Source organism: Somniosus microcephalus, chromosome 5 (assembly GCF_052327205.1).
Source record: "Somniosus microcephalus isolate GS21.2 chromosome 5, FLI_Smic_1.0, whole genome shotgun sequence".
Lineage (NCBI taxonomy): Eukaryota > Metazoa > Chordata > Chondrichthyes > Squaliformes > Somniosidae > Somniosus > Somniosus microcephalus.
In genome coordinates, this window is record NC_140991.1 from 78,159,854 (window position 1) to 78,169,432 (window position 9,579).

At 65.6% G+C, this 9,579-nt stretch overlaps 1 protein-coding gene across 5 annotated transcripts in view; it reads right to left on the minus strand.

Annotated features, from left to right (window-relative positions):
* LOC147117132 (signal transducing adapter molecule 1-like) overlaps positions 1–9,285 on the minus strand; it is a 113,696-nt gene extending 104,411 nt beyond the window's left edge. For 2 of the 5 annotated variants that reach the window (XM_085987857.1, XM_085987856.1), the window contains exon 1: positions 8,898–9,285. In XM_085987857.1, coding sequence (XP_085843983.1) covers positions 8,898–8,937 — 40 coding nt within the window. In that variant the 5' untranslated portion in view covers positions 8,938–9,285. Of the gene's footprint in view, positions 1–6,437; positions 6,472–8,897 lie in introns of all 5 variants that reach the window. The other 3 variants (XM_085987859.1, XM_085987858.1, XM_085987860.1) reach the window with 3 other exon arrangements.
* Between the last annotated feature and the right edge of the window lie 294 nt (positions 9,286–9,579).

Consider the following 9,579-nt stretch of genomic DNA (forward strand, 5'->3'; position numbering starts at 1 on the left):
GGGAGGGGAGGGGGGAGAGGGGAGGGGGGGAGAGGGGAGGGGGGGGAGAGGGGAGGGGGGGAGAGGGGAGGGGGGGAGAGGGGAGGGGGGGAGAGGGGAGGGGGGGAGAGGGGAGGGGGGGAGAGGGGGAGGGGGGGAGAGGGGAGGGGGGGAGAGGGGAGGGGGGGGAGAGGGGAGGGGGGGAGAGGGGAGGGGGGGAGAGGGGAGGGGGGGGAGAGGGGAGGGGGGGAGAGGGGAGGGGGGGGAGAGGGGAGGGGGGGAGAGGGGAGAGGGGAGGGGGGAGAGGGGAGGGGGGGGAGAGGGGAGGGGGGGAGAGGGGAGGGGGGGAGAGGGGAGGGGGGGAGAGGGGAGGGGGGAGAGGGGAGGGGGGGAGAGGGAGGGGGGGAGGGGGGAGAGGGGAGAGGGGGGGAGGGAGGGGAGGGGGGGAGAGGGGAGGGGGGAGGGGGAGAGGGGAGGGGGGGAGAGGGAGGGGGAGAGGGAGGGGGAGGAGGGGAGGGGGGGAGAGGGGAGGGGGGGGAGAGGGGAGGGGGGGAGAGGGGAGGGGGGGAGAGGGGGAGAGGGGGGGGAGAGGGGAGGGGGGGGAGAGGGGAGGGGGGGAGAGGGGAGGGGGGAGAGGGAGGGGGGAGAGGGGAGGGGGGGAGAGGGGAGGGGGGGAGAGGGGAGGGGGGGGAGAGGGGAGGGGGAGGGGAGGGGGGAGAGGGGAGGGGGGGAGAGGGGAGGGGGGGAGAGGGGAGGGGGGAGAGGGAGGGGGAGAGGGGAGGGGGGGAGAGGGGAGGGGGGAGAGGGGAGGGGGGGAGAGGGGAGGGGGGGAGGGGGAGGGGGGGAGAGGGAGGGGAGAGGGGAGGGGGGGAGAGGGGAGGGGGGGAGAGGGGAGGGGGGGAGAGGGGAGGGGGGGAGAGGGGAGGGGGGAGAGGGAGGGGGGGAGAGGGGAGGGGGGGAGAGGGGAGGGGGGGAGAGGGGAGGGGGGGAGAGGGGAGGGGGGGAGAGGGGGAGGGGGGGAGAGGGGAGGGGGGAGAGGGGAGGGGGGAGAGGGGAGGAGGGGGAGAGGGGAGGGGGGAGAGGGGAGGGGGGGAGAGGGGAGGGGGGGAGAGGGGAGGGGGGGAGAGGGGAGGGGGGGAGAGGGGAGGGGGAGGAGAGGGGAGGGGGGGAGAGGGGAGGGGGGGAGAGGGGAGGGGGGGAGAGGGGAGGGGGGGGAGAGGGGAGGGGGGGAGAGGGGAGGGGGGAGAGGGGAGGGCGGGAGAGGGAGGGGGAGAGGGGGGGAGAGGGCGAGGGGGAGAGGGGAGGGGGGAGAGGGAGGGGGAGAGGGGAGGGGAGGGGAGAGGGGAGGGGAGAGGGGAGGGGGGGAGAGGGGAGGGGGGGAGAGGGGAGGGGGGGAGAGGGGAGGGGGGGAGAGGGGAGGGGGGGAGAGGGGAGGGGGGGAGAGGGGAGGGGGGAGAGGGGAGGGGGGGAGAGGGGAGGGGGGGAGAGGGGAGGGGGGGAGAGGGGAGGGGGGGAGAGGGGAGGGGGGAGAGGGGAGGGGGGAGAGGGGAGGGGGGAGAGGGGGAGGGGGGGGGGGAGAGGGGAGGGGGGGGAGAGGGGAGGGGGGGAGAGGGGAGGGGGGAGAGGGGAGGGGGGGAGGGGAGGGGGAGAGGGGAGGGGGAGAGGGGAGGGGGGGAGAGGGGAGGGGGGGAGAGGGGAGGGGGGAGAGGGGAGGGGGGAGAGGGGAGGGGGAGAGGGGAGGGGGGAGAGGGGAGGGGGAGAGGGGAGAGGGGAGGGGGAGAGGGGAGGGGGGGAGAGGGGAGGGGGGAGAGGGGAGGGGGGAGAGGAGGGGGGAGAGGGGAGGGGGGGAGAGGGGAGGGGGGGAGAGGGGAGGGGGGAGAGGGGAGGGGGGGAGAGGGGAGGGGGGGAGAGGGGAGGGGGAGGGGGAGAGGGGAGAGGGGAGGGGGAGAGGGGAGGGGGGGAGAGGGGAGGGGGGAGAGGGGAGGGGGGAGGGGAGGGGGGGAGAGGGGAGGGGGGAGAGGGGAGGGGGGGGAGAGGGGAGGGGGGGAGAGGGGAGGGGGGGAGAGGGGAGGGGGGAGAGGGGAGGGGGGAGAGGGGAGGGGGGGAGGGGAGGGGGGAGAGGGGAGGGGGGGAGAGGGGAGGGGAGAGGGGAGGGGGGAGAGGGGGGGGAGAGGGGGAGAGGGGGGAGAGGGGAGGGGAGGGGAGGGGAGAGGGGGGGGGGGGAGAGGGGAGGGGGGAGAGGGGAGGGGGGGAGAGGGGAGGGGGGGAGAGGGAGGGGGGGAGAGGGGAGGGGGGAGAGGGGAGGGGGGGGAGGGGAGGGGGGAGAGGGGGATGGGAGGGGGGGGAGAGGGGAGGGGGGGGAGAGGGGAGGGGGGGGGGGAGGAGGGAGGGGAGGGGGGGGAGAGGGGAGGGGGGGGAGGGGGAGGGGGGAGGGGGGGGAGAGGGGAGGGGGGGGGAGAGGGGAGGGGGGGGAGAGGGGAGGGGGGGGGAGAGGGGAGGGGGGGGAGAGGGGAGGGGGGGGAGAGGGGAGGGGGGGGAGAGGGGAGGGGGGGGAGAGGGGAGGGGGGGGGGAGGGGAGGGGAGGGGGGGGAGAGGGGAGGGGGGGAGAGGGGAGGGGGGGGAGAGGGGAGGGGGGGGGAGAGGGGAGGGGGGGGGGAGAGGGGAGGGGGGGGAGAGGGGAGGGGGGGGAGAGGGGAGGGGGGGGAGAGGGGGAGGGGGGGGGGGAGAGGGGAGGGGGGGGAGAGGGGAGGGGGGGGAGAGGGAGGGGGGGAGAGGGGAGGGGGGGAGAGGGGGGAGAGGGGAGGGGGGAGGGGAGGGGGGAGAGGGGGGGGAGGGGAGGGGAGGGGGAGGAGGGGGAGGGGGGGGAGAGGGGAGGGGGGGAGAGGGGAGGGGGGGGAGAGGGGAGGGGGGGGAGAGGGGAGGGGGGGGAGAGGGGAGGGGGGGGAGAGGGGAGGGGGGGAGAGGGGAGGGGGGGAGAGGGGAGGGGGGGAGAGGGGAGGGGGGGGGGGGGAGAGGGGAGGGGGGGAGAGGGGAGGGGGGGGAGAGGGGAGGGGGGGGAGAGGGGAGGGGGGGAGAGGGGAGGGGGGGAGAGGGGAGGGGGGGAGAGGGGAGGGGGGAGAGGGGAGGGGGAGAGGGGGGGAGAGGGGAGGGGGGGGAGAGGGGAGGGGGGGAGAGGGGAGGGGGGGAGAGGGGAGGGGGGTGGGGAGAGGGGAGGGGGGGAGGGGGGGGAGAGGGGAGGGGGGGGAGGGGAGGGGGGGAGGGGGAGGGGGGGGAGAGGGGAGGGGGGGGGAGAGGGGAGGGGGGGGGAGAGGGGAGGGGGGGGGAGAGGGGAGGGGGGGAGAGGGGAGGGGGGGGAGAGGGGAGGGGGGGGAGGGGGGGGGGGGAGAGGGGAGGGGGGGGGAGAGGGGAGGGGGGGGGAGAGGGGAGGGGGGGGGAGAGGGGAGGGGGGGAGGGGAGAGGGGAGGGGGGGGGAGGGGAGGGGGGGGAGAGGGGAGGGGGGGGGAGAGGGGAGGGGGGGGGGAGAGGGGAGGGGGGGGAGAGGGGAGGGGGGGGAGAGGGGAGGGGGGGAGAGGGGAGGGGGGGAGAGGGGAGGGTGGGGGAGAGGGGAGGGGGGGGAGAGGGGAGGGGGGGAGAGGGGAGGGGGGGGAGAGGGGAGGGGGGGGTGAGGGGGAGGGGGGGGGAGAGGGGAGGGGGGGGAGAGGGGAGGGGGGGGAGAGGGGAGGGGGGGGGAGAGGGGAGGGGGGGTGAGAGGGGAGGGGGGGGGAGAGGGGAGGGGGGGAGAGGGGAGGGGGGGAGAGGGGAGGGGGGGGTGAGGGGAGGGGGGGGAGAGGGGAGGGGGGGAGAGGGGGGGGGAGGGGGAGGGGGGGGAGAGGGGGAGGGGGGGGGAGGGGAGGGGGGGGAGAGGGGAGGGGGGGGGGGGAGGGGGAGGGGGGGGGAGAGGGGGAGGGGGGGGGGGAGAGGGGAGGGGGGGGGAGAGGGGGGGGGGGGGAGAGGGGAGGGGGGGGGGGAGGGGAGGGGGGGGGAGAGGGGAGGGGGGGAGGGGGGGGAGAGGGGAGGGGGGGGAGTGGGGGAGGGGGGGGAGAGGGGGAGGGGGGGAGTGGGGGAGAGGGGGAGGGGGAGGGGGGGGAGAGGGGAGGGGGTGGGGGGAGAGGGGAGGGGGGGGGAGAGGGGAGGGGGTGGGGAGAGGGGAGGGGGGGAGAGGGGAGGGGGGGGAGAGGGGAGGGGGGGGAGAGGGGAGGGGGGAGAGGGGAGGGGGGGGGAGGGGGAGGGGGGGGGAGAGGGGAGGGGGGGGAGAGGGGAGGGGGGGAGAGGGGGAGGGGGGGGGAGAGGGGAGGGGGGGGGAGAGGGGAGGGGGGGGGAGAGGGGAGGGGGGGGAGAGGGGTGGGGGGGGGAGAGGGGAGGGGGGGGGAGAGGGGAGGGGGGGGAGAGGGGAGGGGGGGAGAGGGGAGGGGGGGGGAGAGGGGGGGGGGGAGAGGGGAGGGGGGGAGAGGGGAGGGGGAGGGGGAGGGGGGGAGAGGGGGGAGGGGGGGGGAGAGGGGAGGGGGGGAGAGGGGAGGGGGGGAGAGGGGAGGGGGGGGGAGAGGGGAGGGGGGGGAGAGGGGAGGGGGGGAGAGGGGGAGGGGGGGAGGGAGGGGGAGGGGGGGAGAGGGGAGGGGGGGGAGAGGGGAGGGGGGGGAGAGGGGAGGGGGGGGAGAGGGGAGGGGGGGAGAGGGGGAGGGGGGGGAGAGGGGAGGGGGGGGAGAGGGGAGGGGGGGGAGAGGGGAGGGGGGGGAGAGGGGAGGGGGGGGAGAGGGGAGGGGGGGGAGAGGGGAGGGGGGGGAGAGGGGAGGGGGGGGAGAGGGGAGGGGGGGGAGAGGGGAGGGGGGGGGAGAGGGGAGGGGGGGGAGAGGGGAGGGGGGGGAGAGGGGAGGGGGGGGAGGAGGGGAGGGGGGGGAGAGGGGAGGGGGGGAGAGGGGAGGGGGGGAGAGGGGAGGGGGGGAGAGGGGAGGGGGGAGAGGGGAGGGGGGGAGAGGGGAGGGGGGGAGAGGGGAGGGGGGGAGAGGGGAGGGGGGGAGAGGGGAGGGGGGAGAGGGGAGGGGGGGAGAGGGGAGGGGGGGAGAGGGGAGGGGGGGAGAGGGGAGGGGGGGAGAGGGGAGGGGGGGAGAGGGGAGGGGGGGAGAGGGGGAGGGGGGGAGAGGGGAGGGGGGGAGAGGGGAGGGGGGGAGAGGGGAGGGGGGGAGAGGGGAGGGGGGAGAGGGGAGGGGGGGAGAGGGGAGGGGGGGAGAGGGGAGGGGGGGGGAGAGGGGAGGGGGGGGAGAGGGGAGGGGGGGAGAGGGGAGGGGGGGAGAGGGGAGGGGGGGAGAGGGGAGGGGGGGGAGAGGGGAGGGGGGGAGAGGGGAGGGGGGGAGAGGGGAGGGGGGGGAGAGGGGAGGGGGGGGGAGAGGGGAGGGGGGGGAGAGGGGAGGGGGGGGAGAGGGGAGGGGGGGGAGAGGGGAGGGGGGGGAGAGGGGAGGGGGGGGGGAGAGGGGAGGGGGGGGGGAGAGGGGAGGGGGGGGGAGAGGGGAGGGGGGAGAGGGGAGGGGAGAGAGGGGAGAGGGGAGGGGGGGAGAGGGGAGGGGGGGAGAGGGGAGGGGGGGAGAGGGGGGGGGGAGAGGGGAGGGGGGGGAGAGGGGAGGGGGGGAGGGAGGGGAGGGGGGGAGAGGGGAGGGGGGGGAGGGGGGGGAGAGGGGAGGGGGGGGAGAGGGGAGGGGAGGGAGAGGGGAGGGGAGGGGGGGGGAGAGGGGAGGGGAGGGGGGGGAGAGGGGAGGGGGGGATAGGGGAGGGGAGGGAGAGGGGAGGGGAGGGGGGGGAGAGGGGAGGGGAGGGGGGGGAGAGGGGAGGGGGGGGGGAGAGGGGAGGGGGGGGGAAGGAGATGGGGCGGGGGGGGGGGAGGGAAGAAATGTATATATTATTTGAAGTGTTGTCACTGTTGTAATGTAGGAAACGTGGCAGCCAAATTACACACAGCAAGATCACAGAAACAGCAATGTGAAAATGACCAGATTATGTGTTTTTTTAGTCATGCTGGTTGAGGGATAAATATTGGCCAGGACACCGGGGAAAACAACCCTGCTCTTCTGTATCCACCCGAGAGAGCAGACGGGGCCTCGGTTTGACGTTTCATCCGAAAGACATCACCTCCGACAGTGCATCACTCCCTCAGTACTGCACTGGAGGATCAGTCTGGATTTTGTGCTCAAGTCTCTGGAGTGGGACTTGCACCCACAACCTTCTGACTCAGAGGCGAGTGCGAAAACTAACAGACCATAAACCATGCACATTGCTACATTCTTTGTTTCTTGAAGAAACATACCACCCCAACAAGTACTTCCCCACTACTAATACTAAACTACATGGAATTATCCTCTCCCTCTCTGTCATCTCCAAACTATTCATCATCCAGAGTCAAAAAATACATCAGAAGGTTGAAGCTCACTCACCAGTTTTTCAAACTAAGCAAAATCTGTCACTTCTCTGACATACGATAATAAGAGATAAAGAAAGAAATAGAGTAAATGATCAGGAAAAAAAAAGTGTCTTGTACAATACATATAAAGGAAAGGGCAGTAAACAGTCCAGTCTGAAACTGTATGTCTTTTGTTCTCCTTCCCTTTGTCCTATTCATCTGTAGTTTTTCCAGTTCTGATGAAGGGTTATTCTTGCATAGGATAACGACACAGAAATAGGCCATTCGGCCCAACTAGTCTATGCCGGCATTTATGCTCCACTCGAGCCTCCTCCTATCTTTCCTCATTTAAATCTATCAGCGTAACCCTCTATTCCCTTTTCCCTCATATGCTTGTCTAGCCTCCCCTTAAATGCATCTATATCTTTCGCTTCAACCACTCTGTCGTAGCGAGTTCCACATTCTCACCACTTTTTGGGTGAAGAAGTTTCTTCTGAATTCCCTATTGGATTTCTTGGTGACCATCATATATTGATGGCAAAATACTGCAGATGCTAGAAATCCGAAATAACAACAGAAAATGCTGGAAAAACTCAGCAGGTCAGGCAACATCCGTGGAGAGAAATTTGAGTTGACGTTTCGAGTCAAAACCCTTTTTCAAAACTGGAAAGGAAATAAAATAGATCGAAGGCAGGGCTGCGATCGAACAAAAGAAGTAAAAGAGACAATAAAAGTTATTCAAAACCAGACGAGATGGTAATAGGACAAGTGGAGACAAAAGACAGCTCTTCCCCACAAGTGGAAACATTCTCTCTGTACCCACTCTATCAAAACCTATCATCATTTTAAAGACCTCTATTAAGTCACCCCTCAGCCTTCTTTGAATCATTAACCTGTATGTTCTCTCCACAGATGCTAAGTGACCTGGGTATTTCCAGCATGTTTCTGTTCGGGTCAACTGGAACTAATTTACTACAAGTTTTTAATACCTGTTTCACACTTTTTCTCCCCATCTGCCCTGAAATAAAAAGATTAAGATTGAAAATAGTTGTTCTTCATAGGCACAAATTTAGGGAAAGTGCATGTGACCTTATTTATGCAAGAGTAGCAACTTCCAAACTATCTGTCTCAATCATGTAATTCAATCTGCTATATGATTTGGCACAATTGTCTCACTGAGGTTCATCTCTTTTGCCATTACCTCCAGTCTTGATATTATATATGATGTAGAACTTTGCAATTGATGCAGCTAACACTAATATTTTTGAATAGCAAAATGCTTTTATGACAACTGTCAGTTAAAAATAAAACCTACATCAACGGCAAGAGAGATTTTTTCCCCACATGCAGTATAGAAATGTATTTCAGCCGAGTTCAAGGTGGACGAGGCAATACTTAATAAGCACCATTGGTGGTTTCAATCAGCCAATCGAAGCCATTTGTTTAAAAAGTGTACAGTTGGGAGAGAGGAGCGTCATTCCCAAAAACTGAGGTAGGAAACATAGAAGATAGGAGCAGGAGTAGGCCATTCGGCCCCTCAAGCCTGTTCCACCATTTAATAAGATCATGGCTGATCATCCAAATTCAGTACCCTGTCCTTGCTTTCTCCCCATATCCCTTGATCCATTTAGCCATAAGAAATATATCTAACTCCTTTTTGAATATATTTAATAAGTTGGCCTCAACTGCCTTCTGTGGTAAAGAATTCCACAGGTTCACCACTCTCTGGGCAAAGAAATTCCTCCTCATCTCAGTCCTAAATGGCTTATCCCCTTATCCTTAGACTGTGACCCCTGGTTCTGGGAAGGGGAAACAGTAATTACAAAATTTGTCTTGTCAATTATTGGTAAAACTAAGGTGGTGGGCGCCATACAATCTGTAGTTTTTCATAAACTCCTTACTAATTCATTTACAGTATTATTTAACATACCCCAATCAATATTAAAGTATCATTTGTAAATGTCCCATGTTCATTTCACAGTGAATCTATATTTTTCAGTTAAATAATTTCTCCTCTGCATAGTTTACATCCTCCGACAATAAGGAACCGGAGACGCGCTGTGATTTTAAGACAAATATTTCAATCGGACATTTATGTTAACAGGGCAGTCGGCTTTAATTTAACCGCGGTTTTAAATCGATAATGTATTAAAGCAAAAGTTCCATTTTCTATTTGAAACACTGGATTTGATATCAAAACATTTAATCTCATTAGGTGTTCTCTGTCCTCACGAATGATTTATGATTGCTGACGCTGAATAATTTGATTCGGAAAACGCTCTTGACAAATATCCATGTGGACTGCAACAATATGATCCCTAACTCTGACCTTTTGCAAACAAAAGGCCCAAATCTACCAGTATTAACGCTGCCTGAATCCTTCTCCAACAAAAGCCTGGAGGACATCGCACACCTATATAGTCGACTTCAAAACAGCCATTCGTACCCCATAGGCCATCAATTCGTGGATTACATTTCTCCCCACCAGACTCACCAACATCTTGATCGAATGGATTGGCGGCAAAGAGAGGCATCTCCAAAGCGTGTATTTTTTTTTTGTGCGTGCGCCTTATTGCTGCCGGACTCGCCCGTGTCAGCGGCTCTTCTGTCCGTTGAGTGCTTGTGTGTGTGTGTGTCTCTCTCTCTTGGACTCTCCTGACTCACTTGGCTGCCGGAACTCTTTGAGAGAGGGAGTGAGTCAGTGGGCAGCTTCACTCCAGCCTCCCAACGGCGCGCGCTCCGGCTCCCGTTCTGTTGCTGGCACGAGCTCCGGGCCGCGTTCTCTCGCTCGTCAACATTGACTCCAGACCTCCAGTCCTGGATCTGTCGGGCTGCCGAGAGCCAGCTTATCTCACAGGGAAACACAGCATGTTGGGAAATCAGGGCGCCTTTTACACTGCCTGAGGAGAGTGCCAAACAGCGAATGGGTGCTCATGATAAATTATGCAACTAAACATCGGGGAAACACAGAAAACAAATCATATTAATTTGATCTCGTTAAACAGATATGCACAAAAAAATAATTGAATGTGCTCGACTGCATTTCATTTTATTGTCATCGCCCTCCCGTTTTCTTTTTGCATGTCTAGCTCGAATGTAAGTCCCGGAGATCCGCAACGTAATCGCGCGACGCATCGCAAAAACTCAAGCGGTGGGGAAAGACTGTCTTTGTGTTC